Source organism: Balaenoptera musculus, chromosome 3 (genome assembly GCF_009873245.2).
Source record: "Balaenoptera musculus isolate JJ_BM4_2016_0621 chromosome 3, mBalMus1.pri.v3, whole genome shotgun sequence".
NCBI classification, from domain to species: Eukaryota; Metazoa; Chordata; class Mammalia; order Artiodactyla; family Balaenopteridae; genus Balaenoptera; species Balaenoptera musculus.
In genome coordinates, this window is record NC_045787.1 from 118,734,470 (window position 1) to 118,756,082 (window position 21,613).

At 41.9% G+C, this 21,613-nt stretch overlaps 1 protein-coding gene across 4 annotated transcripts in view; it reads left to right on the plus strand.

The window, feature by feature from the left end:
• The window catches only part of ARHGAP26 (Rho GTPase activating protein 26), a 470,734-nt gene that overhangs the window by 374,357 nt on the left and 74,764 nt on the right, over positions 1-21,613 (plus strand). For all 4 annotated transcript variants that reach the window (XM_036847117.1, XM_036847118.1, XM_036847119.1 and 1 more), the window contains exons 19-20: positions 7,188-7,326; positions 20,788-20,941. In XM_036847117.1, the coding sequence (XP_036703012.1) occupies positions 7,188-7,326; positions 20,788-20,941 (293 nt within the window). The remainder of the gene's footprint in view (positions 1-7,187; positions 7,327-20,787; positions 20,942-21,613) is intronic.

The window sequence follows — 21,613 nt, forward strand, 5'->3', positions numbered from 1 at the left end:
CCATGTGCTTTTTATCAGTATTGTTCCTTTTAATGGCTATTGATGTTTTACAAAATAAGTTATCATGATTCTTTTTCCAGTCTATCAGTAGGCTTTGGAAGAGGTAAGAGTGGTGATCTTTGAGTTGTTAATTCTTAGAAACGCCCAAAGATCAGTGCCCCTTTTTAATACATGTTAACTTTTAATCTTATATGTCAAGGAGAAGAGCGAGCAACCATGGATGTCCTTGCTTAACAGCTAGTGTAAGCAGCAAGTCCTAAGCAAACTTGCGTTCCTGTTAAAATGGTAGTGTCTTTCAAGGTTGTCTTGATTTGAGTTGATTTGGGCCCACCAAACTGCCTTGATCTGCTTTTACCAAGATGTTGGTGGCTTTGGAATCCATTGTATCAGTGTTGGGGTTTGTACACAAAATGTGCATCAATTAATAGAATGCAATTGATTTGAACAGTTTCTGGCAAATGACAAGTGTTGGCCAGTTGTATTTCATTTCCTTGTTATTTCAAGTGGCTGTTGATATGCAAAATTGATGATGATGGTGATGATGATGATGATGATGATGATGAAGAAGAAGAAGAAGAAGAAGAATGCCTGCACACTTTACTCCTGTTACTGTGGCCTGCTTGGGAAGCTAATCTTGTGCCTCATGACCATGGCTTTTTTCATTTGTTCGTTGATTTATTGTTGTTGTTGTTACCTTTCCTTACATTGGTTTCTGAGTATATTCTTTTTGGTCCTGTTCTAAACCTGTTAGGTTTAGAAATAAGCTAGATTTACTTATATGCTCAGCTGGAATGCTTCTGTCACAGGCTTTTCTTCTATTTGCAGTGTCAAGTGCCGTGCAAACAGTTCTTCATTAGTGTCCAAGGTTGTGGATCTGAACATCTATATTCTGCAGTCCCCAGCCAATAAAGCCCCAGATAAACCAATCATTGTTTGAGCTCCTTTAATGGTTCTCAAATAAGGGTGGGGTTTTGTTATGTTTTAATCTATTCCTCTCTGTCAGCAAAGATAACAGGAAATAGAATCTTTCTGGAGATTAGGAAAATCACAGCATCCCATGGATTACCCAGGTTGACTATATATACTGCCAGTTACTAAATGGAATTGTTTCCTTTTGAGGGACTTTTAATAAAACTAATCAAACTACTTTCTAAATTGTTGTTCCCTGGGCCAAAATGCTGATATCAACAAGACATCGGACTTCCAACTCTCCTTAAAAAAAAAACCTCTTTGTGGCTGTAGCCTCTGAATTTGGCTTCTTAACTGGTATATTAAATTAGCCCTGCTAAGACTTGCCTGGCTTTCCAGCAGAAAGGTGCTGGGTTTATGGCTTCTCGTGCCCTGAGCAGTCCTGTTCTACAGCCTGTGGATAGAAAGAGTGGGCAGTGTGTGAGCCATGCTCCATAGGCTTAGTCCTCCACCTCCAAAGCAGATACTCCTCAGATTAACCAAGCCCATAACTTGTTATTATTTTCTGTTACTTGAAACCCTGATACATTTATGTTTTAGGAAAATGCTTAGTCTTTTCTCTTATAGAAGCCTTTCTCTTTTGCCTTGTAATCCCAGGCCTCTGTCATTGATTTATTATCTCAGAGCTACTTTGCAGTTACAGACCAGGAACTCTTCATCATGACCTAATTTTCCTCCCATAAAAATCACAGCACGTAATAAAGAGTACACCACACACGTTACGGGAAGGCTTCTAATCCTTGTAAATTGCAGGAGCATGTTACAGATGGGATTGGGAAAGGTATAAAAATGTGTATGTGACATGGCTGAGAATAAATTCCACAAGTGTCAATGGTCTCCAATGTCAAGATGGGCCCAAGGGGGGCCAGTGAAATTTGAATTTTGTAGACAATGCAAGGGGAAAAGAACAGCAAATTCTAACGTTGTAAGCAGTTGAGATCGATGTTATACAAAGAGCAGTAATTAAATTTGCACTTATAAATTAAATCCTCATGTCCTGACTGCAGATAATTCATTGTTGAGTCTCCAGTTATTTCCCTTCTTATACTTTTTTGTTGAATGCAATCATGTCTTTTGAACACTGAGTGTCAAACAGTGTTAGGTGCTTCCGTCCTCGCCTGAGTCCCAGGAGTTTTACAGATGTGACAGCTAAAGGTCAGAGTTATATAACTTGTTCAAAGTCACAGAGCTAGTGAGTGACTAGAATCAGATCCATCAGACTCCAGAACTTATGATCTTTGCATTTTGTCCTCTGTCTCTCAAATTACTAACACGTATAAAGGCCACAGGTGGTTAAGACCCAGACAGTCCAGCTAAGCTGTCTTAAGTCCCAGTCCAGCTGTACTCATTTATGTGACCTTGAACAAATCAGTTAGTCTCAGTGAGTCTCAGTTTCCTCACCTACAAGATGACAAGAATAATAGTAGAGTAAAATCCTGAGATAATCCATGTAAATAACAGCATGATAAACACTCAGTAAACTTTGGATATTTTTATTGTCACTTATACCACCACTACCTCCTGCCCACTCTGTCAGGTTCTGTGCTCAGCATTTAATACTCATTAGCTTTTCAGTATCCCTGCAAGACAGGTGTTAGATCCCCATTTACACAGGGAAACAGTCTCAGAGGGGTTAAGGCTCTTACCCGAGTTGAACCCAAGTCTGTATAGCTCCAACACCTATTTGCTTTCTACCCATATAATGACTGTAAATTCCTTTCCTATATATATATATATTTTTTGGATGGTGTTTAGGTTTATTTTTTAATTAATTTTTATTGGAGTATAGTTGATTTACAATGTTGTGCTAGTTTCTGCTATACAGCAAAGTGAATCAGTTATACATATATTAGATTCTCTTCCCATATAGGTCATTACAGAGTATTGAGCAGAGTTCCCTGTGCTATAAGGTAGGTTCTTATTAGTTATCTATTTTATATATAGTAGTGCGTCTATGTCAATCCCAATCTCCCAATTTATCCCTCCCTCCCTTTCCCCCTTGGTAACCATAGGCTTGTTTTCTACATCTGTGACTCTATTTCTGTTTTGTAAATAAGTTCATTTGTACCTTTTTTTTAGAGTCCACATATAGGTGACATCCGTGACACGGCAACGATGCCAGTGTCTCTGACGGTGAAGTCAGTGTAGCTGTAGGTCCTGCCCCATGAGCAGTTGGATCAGGCCTCAGCCCAGTTCTGTGTGACGGCAGAGGCCAAGCCACCCCTGACCACTCTGCCACACAGCTTAAGGAGAAACTGCAGCTTGGTATTTACAGGTCTGCTAATTCCACTTATAGGAAGCTTGACACTGGGGATACTTGGGAGCGTTATCCAGAATCATATTTTTATTTTACAATCTTACTCCTCGGTAGCTTCCAGAAGGCTTACAGCCTTCCTTGTAACTTTTATTTCTAAGGCATTCCTGACTAAGTCAGAATTCATTTGTAAGTTTGAACAGAATTAATGGGGCACTTGGGGCACAGAATAAATCCCCCCGTTTTGTGTTAAGTTGGAAAGTCTCTGTGAAATGAGTAGATTGTTCCAGCCACATGGTAGAGCTCCATAAATCCATTGCTCAGAGATTACATGAGCTCATGCTTCCATCGTTCAGCAGAGACATTTGTACAGTGATTCTTCTCAACAGAATGAAGGGAACTTCATGGGATTCTCTTGAAGTCATCCCTTCCAAACAAAACAGGATTGGAACAACCAGCAAAACTGTGAATCATTCAGATTCTCATCAGAATTCAACTCAAGCTTTTTTCACAGAGGCATCTTTTGGCCTGGCTGAGAAGGTGGCCGGACCGTGAGCAGCCTTTTAACAACTTGCATGTATTCAAGTTTCAGAGTTAAAGGAACAAAAGTAATTTGGGGAATGATTGCCCAGACTCCTTAGTGAAAGTCTGTGTCTTCTGCTCTGACTTGGTCTGATTTGCAGAGGTGCCCTTGTACCTGGGAAAACCATGTGTAATAATACTGGTGATAGTCCCGTGTCTGGCACTCCACATTTCGTAGCAGGCCCCACTTGCACATTAGTGCATTTGATCTCAAGAAGAGCCCTGTCGGAGTTCTTCAGAAGCCGGGGCCTGACTCACACTGAGACCCAGAGAGCTGGCCTTCAGGATTGTAGCTCTGGCCCATGGTGAAAATCTCCATCTCCTAGAACTGATTCTAGTATGCTCCAGTAGCTTTCCTTTTAGAGAAAACAGCCAATGAGCAGAATGTAATTCTCATGTGTTCCCGTGTCTCCTCCCGTTTGCCTGTGTATAAACACTGTTTTGGAAGCAATTTTCCACGCATCTGTCTAAATCCATGGTCCTTCCTCACGACTCACTCTTCTTTGTTTCTCCAGCATCTACGACAGTTTTTAGGAAAGAAGAAATGCTCACATTTCTGGTGACAGTTGAAATGAAAATGCATATGCATTATCTTTGTTCACATTGCGGTTGAGTGAGGATCTCATTCTCAGTAGCTCTTTAGGAAAAGAGACAACCTAACACAACATTGTAAAGAAACTATACTCCAATAAAAAGTAATAAAAAAATAAGAGAAAAGAAATGAAAAAGAAAAAAAAAAGGAAAAGAGAGACAAAATTTGGAGCCCAGACATAAAGAGGTGGGGGCCTATCAGTGTGTCTGAATTCATTTTCAGATGTTTTTTAGCTCAGATTGCCGAAAATGTTGTATTTAAGGCCAGAGGCAGAAGGGTGCTAAAGGATATCATTATTTGTTGAAATCTGTACTTGTGGGTTTGGGCACCGGCTTCTGTAGTGTAGATTAGCTGGAGAAGATGAGCTGAATGCTGAGGACTGCTGCAGAGGTGGGGAGTGGAGATGTTAGAAACTGCAACCCTAGGGTCCCATCCCAGCCCCTCTCCTGCTAAGCCATGTGGCATTAGGAAATCTCTCCTTGTGGAATGGTCATCCTGCTTAGTACCTTTGACTTAGAGATAAGTCATGTAAAGTACCTTGCACAGTGGCTGGCAGGGGCAAACACTCCTGTATAAGAGCAAGTGCCAGTGGTAATGGTGCACGGGGTGTCACTTAGGAGCAGCCCTGGCTCAGCGTTGTTGGAGGACAGAACAAAGGGGGAGGGAGCTTCTGAGAAGCTTAGTGGTCCTTGAGCTCAACAACAACCATAATTTCTCTTTTCTTCCCTTGAAGATGCTCAGAAGGAGCCTGGTGACATGTGTAACACTGGTACTTATTTTTAGGGGTTCCAGCTCCTCTGGAAGCCAGGAGGTTTTTGTTGTTTTTGTTTTAGGCCCCCTTCTCTCCTTACCTCCTCGCCCCAATTGAACTCAGCTATGTAGTGATTCAATTTATTTTGTTGAAAATTCAGTCCCCTAGGGAAAATATGATAATGCTGTTTTCAGACAGCTGTGTTTGGTTGCAAGACTGACTGAACCAGCTGGCTGGCATCATTGGAGCCCAAGGACCTGCCAACTCATAGAGAGCAGCTGTTTTGGCTGAAATTCTTATCATTCTTATGACTTTGCTTCCTATATCTCAGCTTCTGAGTTCTGCTTTCAAATGCACGCACAAAGGAGAGAAAGCCATGAGAAAGACTCTGATGTGTCTAGGGCCACCCATAGGTGAGGGGAGTGGAGGTGCCACCACTGTGCTCTCATTACTCGTGATTGTTGGGAAAGAGAAAATCCAGAAGGAGACCAGCTCCAGAGAGTAAGAGATGATAATAAGTGGATCAATAAATATTGATATCTTAATACAGTGGGTGTGTTACGCAACCAGGAAGAATCAGGTGTGAAGATTTTCTTCATGAAGGGGGAAATGTTACAATATAATGTTAGAGAAAGTGTATAGGATACAAAACTGTATAAAGAATAGAATTCCAATTATGGAGAAGTGTGTTTTAACATTAAATGAGATAACTCATACAAAGCACTTGACGTGGTAGATACTCAGTAAATCACAGCTACTAGATGCACATTCTCTAACCACGGGAGACATGTTGGCCTCAAGCACTGTTGTACCCAGAGTGCCTGGTATAAAGGAGATGCTGAAAAGATCTTTCTAGGTTGAATGAATTAGTGTTGTTGTTATTATATGCATTTTAAAAGGAATTGAGAAAATCTAGGGACATATGTTTCTATGTTATCATCTGTAAATGTATCTATAATTGTGGCAGCTTAACCTCTCTGCCTCAGTCCTTCATTATAAATGGTGAGGACAGTACTTGAAGCTCAAGGTCACTCAGAACTGAGTGAGCTACATGGAAAATACACGCAGTGACTGGTCCCTAGGGAGCCGACCTTGCATGGCAGTGACTGTAATCATGGTAAGCACCATGTAAGTGGTAGCTATTATAATAATTCTGTCGTACTTGGATCTGTAGGAAAAAAGACGAGCATTGTCATGATTTTTATCTATCATTTTCTTCTCAATTTTTACCGTGGTCTTTTTTTTTTTTTTTTGCAATGAAAGCTTAAAAGAAAAAACCTCATATGAAAATAAAACTCAAATGCTAACAGTGGTTACCTCTAAATAGTGGAATTGGGAGAATTTTTCTATTTTCTTCTTGATGCTTTTCTACATTTTCCAAACTGTTTGTAGTATGTATGTTACTTCTGTCATCAAGATTTGGGGGAAACAACATTTTTTCCCTTTTTTAAATAAGAAAAAGAATGCTCAGCATCAAAGATAACACAAAGCTGCTGAGCTAGACGCTCCATCTGGGGATGATTGAAGACTAGAAGATGCTGCCCTGTTCTGGGCTTCTTTTGGGGGCTGTTATTTAAACGCATGTTTCACAGCCTCAGAAAGTTGTGAAGCAGTTGTTAAGAACTGGGAAACAGAACCAATGAGGAAAAGTAAAGTTGTTTTAGTTCATCCGTTCTGGACAAAGGTGGTCAAAAAACTTTAAGCCCTCTTCGCAGACAATGGCTTATATTTAGCACAGAAGCTTTCTATTGGCTCCGGAGAGAACAACAAAAAGCAGATCTCTGGAAATGCTAGCAGAAGGGGTGAGAAGTGGAAGTGAATGGTTCCCGAACCTTGGGACGCGCTTCCAAAGGAGGATGTTTTGTGCCAGTTCCTAGAGATGTTTAAAATAGAGTCCTGAGCAAATCCTGGTGGTCTTTTTCAGTCTTTTTCTTGCTGATTCTTAGACTCCATCAAGCTTTTCGGTCGTACTTGTCTGGACCTGTGCTGTCTCCCCAGTTCACAGTAGCGTGTAACCCTTTTATGAAACTATTTTGCAGATATTTAACACCGTGCCTGACGCGCCCCTCACCAATGCCCAGCTGCACCTGTCTCGGAAGAAGAGCAGTGACTCCAAGCCCCCGTCCTGCAGCGAGAGGCCCCTGACGCTCTTCCACACCATGCAGTCAACAGAGAAACGTGAGTCCCACTACTCAGGGCCAGCGTGGTCCCCGGGGGACATCCAGGCCTCCTCCCAGCTGCCCGGGGTGCTCACCTCCAGCCTCTCTGTGTGCGTTGCTGCCTTTTGTGTCCTTCAGGACACTGTATCGGCCATTGTACCCTCCCGGGTTCCGTGGCTGAGTAACCTCGACAGGACAGGAAGCAGGGGTGCTGAGGTTGAAAGGGAGGGCTGCGCCGCCCAGGATCCTCTTTCCCACTCCCCTGTGGGCAGACAGCCGAGCCCCTTTTCCTCCAGCGGTACAATCAGATCTAAGCTCAGGCGTCGCTTCTTCGGCCCCTCTTTTGTTAGCGGCTCCCCTAGAACCAGTTTCCCTTCCTTTTCTCGGGTTGTAACTCAGTGCTTATTCGTGCGAGTCACACGCCCCACTGGAATGGGGCTCTCTCTGCACAGGGACCTTGTTTGGCTTGCTCGTCCTTCCCCTCCACCTCTCCTGGGCCTGACACACAGTGGATGCTTAGTAAATGTGTGGAATTAATTCACAAGTTAATAGGAGAGCATTGCCCTCCTTGTTCCAAGTAGCAGAGTGTTCTCACCACAACTGTATCGAATCTTGTTTTCACCTCTGGATTTCTGAGTTCTTTGCAGCAGTTGGGTTACTGGGCCCTCAAATCTCCAGTCTGGTTTCAGCCTTTGTAATGAGGGAGTCCAGTGGTGGAGGGTGGGAGTCGAGGGTCCCAGCTGTGCCCGAAGGCAGGCAGCCCTGGGGGTCCCTGTGCCGGCGACAGCATTCAGGCAAGCCTCCTATCTTCTCTCAGCCTCGCCTCCTACCTTCTCTCAGTCTCAGTTTACTTGCCTGTAAAGTAGTGATAATAGGGCCTACCTCAGAGGGAAGTGGTGCGGATTCAATGAACTAATGCAGCTAGGCAGCTGGCACAGGCCTAGACGTGGCAAGGGCCATCGACTGAGAGCTGCTGCTACTGTTATTAGTTCCTGTTCAATCACACGCAGACACCAAGGAGTATGAAAACGTGACCTCGTCTGTAAGGAGCTCACATTTGAGTAAAGGAAGTAGACACGTGAATAGGTAATGGTGAGTCGGCAGGATAACTGCTCTCAGATGTGCGCATTCAGGGAGCCAGGAGAACGTGGTGGTTGAAAGCACTCATGGGCACCAGGCGCCTGGGTGAGAGCCCTCCTCGGCCGCTCTCTGGCTGTGTGACGTGGGCCAGTTATCTGCCATTGCGTGGCCTCAGTCTCCTCTTCTGGAAAACAGGGATAACAGTTTCCTTATAGGCTTGTTGTGAGGAATAAAGCACTTCAAATGGTTCTCAGTAAATGCTGGGAGGTGTGGCGGTGGTATTATTATTATATACTTTTTATATTTTTTATGTATTTATATGTATTATATATGTTTATTTTTATATATTTATATAAATATGGTACTTACTGTATATATTATATATATATAATATTCTCTCTGAGTTACAGTAAAGGCGCAAATCAGAAAAATGACCCACTTTGCTTTGAAGAGGAAAGAGACTCCATATCTGGATTGGCATCTCCTCTTTGTTACAGAAAATGTTTTTTATCCCTTTGTCGTTCAGAAGCAATGGCCTTCCTTATCATTACTGCTGAACACAAATCTTCCCCACCCTCGGAGCATCACTGCTTTTAAAGAGGTCGTCATATCCCATAATATGGCTGCACATTGGTGCAACCACTGAGGTTGTTTCAGATATGTTGCTTTCATGAGTAAAGCCACTATAATCATCCTCATAGCTAAATCTGTTCATATTCGTGATTATTTCCTTATGATCAATTCCTGGAAGAATTTCTGGGTCAGCAGATAGGCACAGTTCTAGGGCTTTGACCCGTACTGGGATTGGCTTCCCTTCGAACAGTAGCCTGTGTTCCCCTGAAGTATCTGGCTGGGGTCGTTCTTGGCTGTGGTCTGTAACAGAGAACACTTGGAACAGGCCTGGCCTCACCCACATCTGCCACAAACACAGCATCGAGCTGTGGGGTGAGATGCTTCTCATGTTTCCACGACAGCCACGGTCACCTAAGGTTTTGTACTAAGCAATGTACAGTGCAGATCAGGACAGATCAGACGATATTGGTAAATTCCTCTAAGCTTGAAATAGTGCCGAGTTTATGGTTAGATGGAAACAGAGGCAGCTCTGGATCAGGTCTTAAAGCATATTCTGGGAGCATGTAAGAAAGAAGATGGCGATTAGGAGAAAATCAATTAGATCCTTGCCCAAGATTAATTTTATCACACGAGGCAGCAGGTGAAAGTTAAGGATGTGTGAAAGCAGACGTGCCTAAGCTGCAGATCAAGCCGTCCCTGTCTGCACACAGGGGACAGGAGGATGGGAGACGGGAAGACAGTGAAGCACTACATCTTCCCTCTGAACACGAGGAGACGCTCCCTGGAAACGGGGCTGGAATCTCCATATGCGCAGATATTTGTGGGGTGCTCAACTTTCCTCCCTTTCTCTGGAGAAACATTTTCATTACAAAGCACATAGGGGTGCGTGTATACATATACTTTTTAGAGTTGATTTTAGAAATGCTTATTTTCCTGGGAAATTAGAGTAATGTCCAGGCTGGCCTGGAAAGGCACCATAGGAGGAGCGGGTGAGTTGGTGTTGTGAGGAAGACTGGCCAGGAGCTGGAAGGTTCTGCCAGCTCTCGCCCCTCGTAGGTTGCGGTGCAGCCAACTCACCACCATTAGATGAGCAGGTCACAGTGTACTGTTTTCACACGCGAACCCTCCCCTTTGTCTGGTCTATGGACAAAGATAGAAGACTATCAAAGCACTTCGCTGAGTTTACTCTTTGGAGTTAAAATGCTGGGGAAGACTCTGCAGGTAATTTGTGGGGGAAAAAAAATGCTGTATTTCCATACAGTGATGTTTTTCACATTAAGGCCTCTTGCCATACCTAGCTCAGTACTTCCCAAACTTGAATCATTTACATAGGCCTTCATTCACTCTTTGGGCCACAATCACATAACTTTTGCACTGTTGTTTGTTTAATATATTTATATAAATCAATTTGAAAGCAGCTCACTTCTTTACGTGGCCTCGTCCTACTCAGTAAAATTTCTACAGCGTGAATTTTATTGTCTTACTGTATTACTCTCTAATATACATTAAAATAAATATGAAACTGTTCAGCCAAAAAATGTTCATCCACATTTGACCTTAGAAGTGTTGTGTGTCCACCTGTGGAATACGTACCACAGTTTGGAGTCCACAGAGCTTGCTCTAAATTTCTGACTGGCTCAGATCCTTCTTCTTAACATAAACACACAAACTCAAGATTCCTTTGTCTGCTCAACTGGAACTGGGCTCAGATGTTGTCCGTTAGCTGTTTATATCACTGTGAACACTCGCCATTCATCTGTCGATTTCACGTTGTGCACTCTGGGTTCGTTGTGACACCTCTCCAGGTTTCACATGACCTTACCTTTCTTCAGATTCTTGCCACAGAGTAGATATCTTGTTACGGGGATCGCACCTGTGAGAACACACACGCACACACAAACACGTACACCTACACAATATCTCCATGTACCTCTCTTCTACCTTCAGACTTCATATGATACTGTCAGAACCTCATTTCCTATTATGTCTGTGTGCCTACTCTCTTTTGAGTTCAGTTATGTTTTTCCTCCTCATTGGCATACTTGCAGTTTAATATTTTTTCTGTGATCCATGGGTCAGCCCTCTCTTCAGCCCCTAGTTGACATGCTTGATGCGCCGGAAACTCCCAGAGTAGTTCCCTTGTGTGCTTCCCATCAGCACATGTTTTCCCTTCACCTCGCTGCAGTGCCCCTGCCCTGTGCAGAAGTTGGAGCCCATTCTTATCTCTTAGAAGTGAATCTATGCCAACACTCTGGCCTCAGATTGTCATGGAAGTATCTGGCATGTTAGTTGATGCTCACTGATGTGTGTTTTATTTTCCAGAAGGAGTTTTTCATTCTGTGTGGGTAGACCAGTTGTGTGCCCAGGCACCTCCGTAAATCTCGTTCACTTTAATCTGAGAGTGGTAGTGGAGTCTTCTCCAGGTGGCTTTTTCCTTTTCCCAGTGTTATGTCATCCTTATAATTGGTAATCACCCCATGAGGTAGGTTCTCATCATCCACATTTTACAAACAAGTAAACCAGGGCTCGAAGGGTTAAGCAGTCACACAGCTGGCGAACGGCAGAGAAGGGATTTGTACCCAGGTCATACCCCTTCCCCATGCCACGTTGTCACTTCTTGAGCTGCCTAAGTGAAAACCTTGCTAGACTGAGTTAAGGAAGCAATAAAAACCATCTGTCCCAGAGTCCAGCGTTGCCACGGAGGCAGTTGAACCATATTGAATGGGTTCCTCAATACGTGTGGTGGCAAGCAGGAGCCACACGACGACCCCCCCATGTCACCCCAGCTCTGCAGCGAGCAGTGTGCATTCAGCAGTCACTTAATATGCTGGGCCAGGGCAGTCTCTCTCATTTGTGATCACTTTAGAACAGATGGAAGGAGGTTTTTCAACTGTGCTGCCAGATGAATGGTAGCAAAGGAGATTACTGTTTAATCTCCAAGTTAACACGCAGATACATCATGCAGCAGAGATTGGACTGGTATGTCTAGGTGAAAGCTATACTTTTTCCAGGCAACTGCAGAAGGTAGAGCCAGAGGATTAGAGGGGACCAAGCACCCAGGTCTTGTACTTTTTAAGATTTCTTCCAAAAGATTGCAAGGTGACACTTATCACTTATTTTGTCCCGAATTTTTAGTAGTTAACACAAGCATACCTCTTTTTATTGCACTTTGCTTTTTTGCACTTTGCAGATACTGCGCTTTCCACAAATTGAAGGTTTGTGGCAACACTGCGATGTCAGGTGATGGTTAGCTTTTTTTGGCAATAAAGTTTTTTGTAATTAAAGTGTGTATATTGTTGTTTTAGACATAGTGCTATTACATACTTAATAGACAACAGTGTAGGGTGAACATAACTTTTATATGCACTGGGAAACCCAAAAATTCATGTGACTTGCCTTATTGCAATATTTGCTTTATTGCAGTGGTCTGGAACCAAACCCAAAATATCTCCAAAGCATACCTGTCCCAAGGTGTTAAAATATGTTTCTTGGAAGTGCGGTTCTTAGACTTGGGTGTGCATTAGAATCATGTAAGGAGCTTGTTGAAAGATACAGATGCCTGGTCTCCTCCCCAGTACATTCTGAATCAGGTCATGCCTGGAGCTCAGGCCTCTGTAATTTTAAAAGCACCCTGGTGATGCTGATGCCAGCTAAAGTTAGAGAAGCACTGGCTTGGGGAAGGGAGGGATGGTCAAGGTTGCTTGTCTTCTGTCATTAGCAGAGTGTCTCTTAGACTCTCTGTTGGGGTTTGGGGCAGCCTGGTGGTAGTTGGAAGCAGGGGCTCTGTAGTTTCAATGCTTTTTTTCAATGCCATCTCTATCACCTACCAGCCCTGAGACCTAGAATCCATTACTTTTCATTTCTGAACCTCCATTTGTTCATCTGTAAAATCAATCACTAATAATAGCTTCCTTGGAGGGAAATTACCGTGATTAAGTGAGCCAGTGCATGTGAAGTACTTGACAATGGGCCTGGAACATACTCAGAACCTAATAAATGTTAGCTCAGATTACGATGATTACCATCAGGCTATAGTCTTACTTTATGTTTGACTAAGAAAATATTCCCCCTCTGAAGCCTGCAGAGTCCAAAGGAGAGGCCCATATGTGAGGGTAATGCAGAGTCTCCCTGGCCCCAGAGAGAGTCCATTTGATGCTGGAGTGCCAGTACTTCAGCAGTCTGGGATGAGTTGTGCAGCCTTGGTGGGGTGGGAATGGATTCTTGGGCTTTATTTTACATGGATCTTGTTAACTGGCAGCTGGGATTATCGCTCTGATTAATTCTTTTAGTTCAGTTAATTCATCCTGGACCCTCTCCCAGACAGGCCCAGGGAGAGGTTGAGAATTCAGCTCATGTACTTAACATGTGTGTCTTCCTTGCTGAAAAATAACTGGGAATCCGTACTGTTCAGAGCTTTACGTAATACCTCTCTCGGAGCCATCAAAGCTGCAGCATGTGTCTTTTCTCAGGTTGCCTCTGCAGATCCTGGGCGCTCTGGACACACCTGTTTGTTTTGGCAGATGACATGTTTATCCACAGGGATTCCTATTGTCACACAGACTGTAAGGTGTAATGTAGTTCTTACCTTAATTATGTATGGTTACCATGTGTGAGTGAGAACCGCGTAGTTGATGTGGCCCTTAAAAACTGATGCCGTGGAAAGCTCATGGCAGGAAAAAAGTTCAAGGTAGAGCATTAAATAAAAAAGAGCATATTCCAGCCTCTCATCTCTGGCATTATCACTATGTGAAACAGGTATTGTAGCATTAGGCACTATGTAATCCCACCTTGTTAAAAGAAGAAAATATGTGTCTGTTTCTACGTATAGAAAAACAACTGGACTTTGACACACCAAAATATATCTAGGATATTTGTATGCTATTCTGTACTTTTCAGTTGGAGAGGAATGCATATTTATTATGTATTGCCTAATTTTTACATGATAAAAACAAAACTCTCTAATCATACACTCCATTTACTATCTCAAACCCATTTTGCAATGAGTCATGGCATAAAAATAAGTAAATATATCATTTTCTTCTTTCTCATGAGCATTGGTGTAAGCAGTCTGTATGTGGGCTTCCTCAGATACCGGGGAACCATAGACTAAAGGGAGAGTGTCCCTCCTGAAAAGTGAGTTCTCAGGGAAGAAGGAGGGCTGTGTTGTGAGTAGCAGAGTGTCTGCTTACCTGTGACCATTCAGTTCCCTGTCCAGCCGTTAATTAGAGGCGCGTTCCTACACCGTGGTTTTTGAAATGCTGTTTCAGGAGAGGCTCCCCACTGTACCTCCATGTCTCATCCCTGTGAATCACTTCCATCCTGGGCCAGCCACAGTGACTTCCCCATTCTTTCGTGCACTCCATTCTCATTGGCATTCTTTCCCTTTGCAAAGCAGAGGGTTATTATGGGCACTATGGGGAGAGAATGTCAGTCAGTCCACAGGGGGCCAAAATCAGTGGTGGTTTTGCTGAAGACAACCTGCCAGAAGTTGTGATATCATGTCCTGCATCTAGGGTCCAAACAACATTGACCACATTTTTCACTTATCACCTCCCTGTTTAGTCCATCATTGCCCCAACTACATTTTAAGATTATTTTTTAAAACATTGCCCAACCTGTTTTCATGTGCTCAAATATGCTGCCCAAACTACTTCTTAAGATTATTTTTATCGTAGGGACTGAGGCTGGGTCAGTATGAAATCAGACCAGCTCAGATTTTAGTGGGGCTTGGCACGCCACTCTTATCAGGAGCAAAAGCTACAGAGGAGAAAAATTGCTTTAGAAAGTCTGATTACAAGCTTCCTGTGTACTTGGGTGTTTCCCAGAGATGGTAAACTCAGAAATTGCTGTGCACTCATTTTTTATTGCAAAATTCATTAAGCTGCTATGCTATTATCATTCTGTCTTGTCAAGATGATACATTACAGACTTCATTGCAAAACTTTAATGAGCAGGAGAAAGTACACCTCTCGCTCCACCATAGCCTGGGAAAGCCTCTGGGCGTTTTGCTTTTGCAAAACGTTTTGCTTTTAATATTTTTGGTGTAACGCCCTGGGTCTCTGCAGAACCTCCATCTGTCTTGCGATTCCCTTTTCTTCCTGTTTGATCATGTGGAGAGTGAGTTCCCTCCTTTGGGCTCTGTGAGGCATCAGGAGCTGCTGTTAAAGATCAGTCGCCTTCCCTCTTCTTTCTGACAGCTAGTCTGAGACCTCATGGAAAGCTGAGATATCAGCCTCTATGATGACAGACTTCTGTGCGTGGTGAGAAACCTCCCTCAAAGTGGCATCGAAGGTCTGTGTTTCCTATTTACCCTCCAGCTCTGAGTATTCAGTGGGCCAGACGTGTTCAGGCCTGCCGAGCCAGGCGGATTTGGCTGGGCTCTGCATGTGCGTTCCTGGACTCGCCTCTGAGTTCTGTGATCAAGAGACCCTGCGTCTTGTATGTGGCACGCTTGTCATCAGAGCGAGCGGGAATCACTTGGTAAATATGGAAAGTGAAGGAGCTTAGCTCCCAGATTTCCATGGCAACCCCCAGAACAAGTACAATATCACCAAAATTATTCTGTGGTTGCTTTTTTTAGTTGCAGTGATTTGGTTGCATACTCATGTTTTTCCGCTCCTGATTTGTACAAAAAACACAGACTCTGCCCACTGTAACTAGTACTTTGGTTTCAAGGACGTAAGTGGTCCCTGCCCGAAGCACCTGAAAAATTCAGTCACACAAAACTGCCTCCTGTGTGCTAACAGAATACATTCTGATGGTTTGTGTTGCCTTATTTATGTTTATTATTTATGTCATGACTGTTGTGGAGCTTTAATCTCTACTGTGCATGGCCTGGGCACCAGGAATGTATGAGCTGACACTGACTCACCGGTCATCGTCATGGATGCTTGATGTAGTCTGTGAGGGCAGACGTGGCCCTGCCCTTCAGTAGTGTGCGTTTTTGAGGACCAAGTCCACATCCAGTTTGTCACTCCTTGGAGAACACATGTTCATGAAAGCATCCAACATGTTACCCATGCATGTTTACAATTGTTTGGGCTTTTATTTTATCATTTCTTTGTTTCTGGGCTCTTGTTTTCTGTGACTAATATGAAGAGAGATTCTTGTTGACAAACATGCCTGAGGAAAGCAAGCATTCTCACTGCCTTCAACCAGTTCCAGAAGACTCTTGTATTGGGGGCATTCTTTCTGTTTTGGCCATTTGATCTTGTCGATTTGACTCACAGCTGGTTGTTGTTTTCCTTTTTCAGCCCACTAGCCTGTAATTTTTTTTTCTTCAGCAATATAATTGCCATCAGTCCTTCTTTATACCTTCTAATGCGGATGCCAGAGCTGGTTTGAATCATCAGTGACTCAGAGAAGTCCAGCTCTGTATTTGAATGATTTGGTTAATTTTAAAAAAAAAAAATCTTTTAGGCTGCCTGTTCTCATTCTGTTTTTCTGTCAGGAGCAAGTATTCATTTGCCCACCTGACAAAAGTCCTCCTGTTTTGAGTGACATTACTGAATCATTTTCTCTTTATTTCTTAATTGATTGCAAATGCTTTAGAATTTGTCGTAGTATAGTTTGCCTTAACCACTAAACATTTGATTTGCTATTGATTTTACTCCCCACTCCTTCTCTGGAATAATCACCTTCCTACTCACCCTCAGGAAGGATTGTCAGCATTTCAGCTTAGACATCTGTCTGCTTAGAAGCTCTCAGTCTCATTACGTGAGGTCTCCTGTCAAAGAAAACTGTAGTGATCTTGTAGTCAGAGAGTGCCAGGTTTCCAGATTTCCTTATCATATGGCCCATTGAGGGATATCAGTAAAGAGTCTGCATCTTAGGATGCATATTTGGCTATCTTGTCTGCAAAACTATGAAATATTATGATAATATTTTGGCTATTATTAATTTTCTCTTTGGACAAAAAACTCCTTTCCCTGATCTTTTGTTTTTGTTGTTGTTTTGTTGTAGGTTACACCATATGTGACAGGTCCTAGATATCTAAATATAAGTCAAAATATAATCTCAGAAAGAATTTATTTCTTTAAAAAAGAATTCTGTGTCCTCCAGTAAATGAATACTAGAAATCCTCAGGCTCAGTTTGGGTGTAGCCACCTGTTTTATTCTATTGACTTTGCCAGTCCAGGGAGAGTCGAGTCCTCATTATCCACCCATATCCTCGTTCTGTTGTGGGTTTACAGGAGTTTGGGATTAACACACACTACTCTACATAAAATAGATCATCGACAGGAGCCCACTGTATAGCACAGGGAACTCTACTTAATATTCTGTAATAACCTACATGGGAAAAGAATCTGAAAAAGAATAGATATATGTATATATATAACTGAATCACTTTGCTGTACACCCGAAACTAACACAACATTGTAAATCAACTATACCCCAATATAAAATTTTTTAAAAGTAAACAAGAAAAAAAAAAGAAAAAAACAAATATGTTCCACATGCTACAGCCTTCCTCATTAGCTCGTGGAGAGACCCAGTCTATAATACTGTAACGGGAGATATGTTCTTAAAACTTTTACCTAAGTCCATTTTTTAGAATCAGATCTTTTTATGAGCATTAGGATTCTGATAAAATATTTTATAAAGCAAAGCATCTTTATATAACTTTTTTTTATTGTGATTTCAAAGTGTTGTCTGTCACATGCGCAATCTTAGGTTGCCTATAGTCTACTGAGAAAGGTAGACCTATGAACAAGTGAATATGTGCAAGTTAATCAATACTCTAGTATACATCTGATTAAAATACCAACAAATTAGTGTCAGAGTCTGCTGTCTGGGGGCAGGGTTTGGTACCCAGGAGGAGCTCAATAAATATTTATTGAATAAATGAAAATCGAAGAAGGTTTCATTTCAGATACTCTGTTTTTCTAATGCATAGTAAGGCAGAAAAAAAAAAGTCCTGATAATATTTTAGAAAAGCTAATATTCTTTTAGTATGACATTATTTTTAATTCATAGAATTATAACCCTCTCATGGGCAAGTAAATGTAATCACAGAGAAATATGAGCTTTAGTTATACTCTTCTGTTTCCTATGAATTCAGATTATTATGTCCTGCAAACTTGGCCTCAAACCAGAGTTAATAAAACTCTTCATCTCTCCTACCATATGAAGCAGAATACGTCTCCCCTTAACTTTTTATTTTCTGGAACGTATTATCGTTAGTCACTAATAGTCTTTTTTTTTTTTTTTGCTGATAAGAATGAATAGCAGGAGCAGCATTTGTTAAACCAAATCTAATATGAAACTGACTCTTTCTTGTGAGTAAATTTGAATTTTGAAACAGTAAAACAATAAGGTTTAATATAAAGCAAAATAAATTTCTTATGTTTATGATCTGCCAATTTCCCAGAAAAAGTTTTGTGGTGACTTTAGTTATATACCAGATACATTAAAATCACCAATGGACAACACATCTTTTATTCAGGTGCCATCTGAAAGTTTTAAAAATTTGTTGACTTAATATCACTGAACTGTCCACTTTAAAATGGTTAAAATGATACATTTTCTGTTGTGTGTATTTTACCATAATTTTTAAAAATGTATTGTTTGAAGATTTTTAGGTTTTATAAAGGTATTGTATTAGCATAACAATGAAAAATTTAAAAGACCTCCTCTAATCTCATTATCCTATCGAGCAATATTTACATTTTTATTTTCTCTTCCTGTTGTCTATAAACATAATTCCACATAGCTTCAATATAATTATCCATTCTTATCTTTTCATACTAAATTTCAATTTTATGATTCATAGTTATACTTTTTAACATTGTATTCACAAGGTTTCATTGAGTTGGTCAATTTTTTAAATTGGTGAAAAATTGGAAATAACCTGAAATAAAGTATTGTAAACATCTTCATAAATACAGCTTTTTTTTTTTCTACTTAAAAAAAAAAAAAGAATACGTCTCCATTGAGCCCCAAAGAAGTGTCATCTTTACTCCCCTTGGAATGAAGGTAGTCCTGGGCTCCTCACACTTTTTCAGGAGTCTTGATATGAGGATTTCGTCCAAAGGAAAATTTTACTTATACTGATTCATACTGATAAATGGCATATCCATTCCCTCAATGATCCTCTAATTATGTAATTTTAGAGTTGTTTTTTTTCCTGGTAGCAAGTACCCATTTGCAGGCCCTGTTAGTCCTCCTACATCTTGGCTCAATGTAACTCTTTTGATTTCTCTTTCTTTGTTGTTTCTCTTTGGAACTCAAGCTTTTGAAATACGAATAGTTCTAAACCTCAGGAATCAATAATCTACTTTTTTCAAAATCTATTTAGAGTTCAGGAATCTCCCATAAGCCTCACGGGGTTTTTAAGTGTTCTGTAGGGCTTCAAACATGGCATTGAGAATTTGCCAAGATACTAGGTGGTATTGGTGTATACATGTGTGTTTGTGTGTTTCTGTATGTGTGTACCTAATGTGAAGATTACTCTAACATCATTTCATAAGCATATTATATTTTTACATACATGAGTAGTGCAAGGGAAGAGTATTTTTTATCATGACCTCACCCCCTTTATTGCCTAAAGAGAGCCGGGTTCACTTGTTGACCTCTAAACTACCATATCAGCGAGCCTAGTCTGCTTCTTAGGGATATGGTATACCTCTGGTTCATTTCAGAAAGGTCCAGTGAGGATTAACCCAGACATGACATTTCTTGATACGTAAACTGATTGCCCAAAACATCAGTTGATTCCAATATGGTGTATCTGTAAGGAATGTGGAACAAGAATGACATTGTATGTCTCTAATGTTTCGCTGCAGCAGTGGTGACCATGCCATTTGGCTAAATCATCCCCAAAGTGTTTTCTTCAGTGCATGGTTCCAAGTTTTTAAAGATGTGAAGAAACAGAAAGTTCTTTTCTTTGAGCAAGGTTCTGAAGTTTACAAAACGCATTCTTGCATGTGATCCCACTTGATCCTCATGACAGCTCCCCGAGCTGTGTAAGGCATTTCTCATGCTCCCCATTTTATAGCTGCATTAACCAAGAAACAGAGAGTCAAGGAATATTCCCTGACTCCATACAGCCAGTCAGTGGTAGGAATTCAGGTTTTCTCCCTTCTGACTTGGTAATATTTTCCAAGCACTAATGTGACTGCTTGGAACATGGACTCAGTTTTGTATATGCAGACTACTCTGTAGTCCTTACAGATCTATTGATCAAAGAACTAACTGGAAGCTCAACATCAAATACTTGGAGCTAGAAGCAACCCAGAAGAGTCCATCTGGGGAGTGGTCAGGGGTTTAGACTGCAGAGCCATAAGGAAGTGGATGTCCAAAGAGTAGATATTTTATGGCATGGTACTATAGGGTCAAAGGTAGGACATGACTTAGGCAAGTAAGACCATTCTGGGGGCAGGAGTTTTAGAATAAAGGGTGAATGTCACCAAACCGAGAGGATATGATTGATTGCAAGGGGGCTTTGAAGGCTCTCTCTGTTCTGACCATCTGCCAGTCCAAAGAAGACACAATTCGTGGTGTGGTGGTGGGTCCAGTCTTAGGAAAAGGCTGGTCATATGAACGGGGAGATGTGTCCTGTCAAGGGAGATGTGTCCTGTCTGTCAAGGGAGATGTGTCCTGTCAAGCGGAGGACGGAGTTTTGCTCTAAAGTTTCAAGTCACCTGCTACTCTTGGGCTCTTCCTTTCCCACTTGTAATTCTTATCCTTTCCTATGTCCTTTTCGTAGCCTCATTGGCACCAGAGAGCTCCATCTAATCTCTTTATTTGTAAACTTTTGTATAGGTAGGAGCAGACTATCCCTATGGAATAATATTAATATGGAGTTTGTGGCTTTTTCTCCCCCCAGAGGAACAAAGAAACAGCCTCATCGACTCCAGTTTGGAATCTGTCGTCTCATCAAATGCAAACAGCATCCTTAATTCTAGCAGCAGCTTACAGCCCAACATGAACTCCAGTGACCCAGACCTGGATGTGCTCAAACCCACCCGGCCCAACTCGCTGTAAGTATGACATCTGGCTGCCGGCCACAGGGCGCCCTTGGTCAGCCATTCTGCCCAGCATGTGCTCTCTGGCCCTATCTGACTTTGAGTATTGTCCCATGAACCTGGTTTAAACCTTCTCCCTCAACTTGGAAGCTTGGCTAAGTTTGTTTTGGATTTTTTAAGCATCATCACCTCAGAGGGGAATCATTATTCTTAACATACTGCTTCTTGGCCTTGGTGATGTTTGATTTACTATCCTGCTGAGATGGCTTTGGTGATGGCTCATTGCCTGTGCTGGCTGCTGGGCATGAAAAGCAATTTCTTTTAGTTTTACAAACATCCGGGCACTGTAGTAGCTCAGTAGATTGGTAGCTAAGTCTGCTTCACTCATTTGTGTTGTCACAGTTTCCCTTCTCCCTGACTATGTTGATTATGTTCAGTGCTATCTCTGTGTCCACCTCCAGAGAAAATAGCTCCCAGGTGTTCTTTGAGCCTTCAACTCCTCAAACCTTAGCATGACCGTGATCACAGAGCAAATTCTCTAAAGGAGAAGAATCTCTGTTGCTTCATTCTTGGGTGTTGAGCACCCACAGCTGAGACAGGCAGTTTTGAGGCTGGTTGTCCAACCCTCCACGGAAACTAGATCTACTCTGCTTGGGCCAGAAAGTTCTCTTTTGTGGTTACATCCCA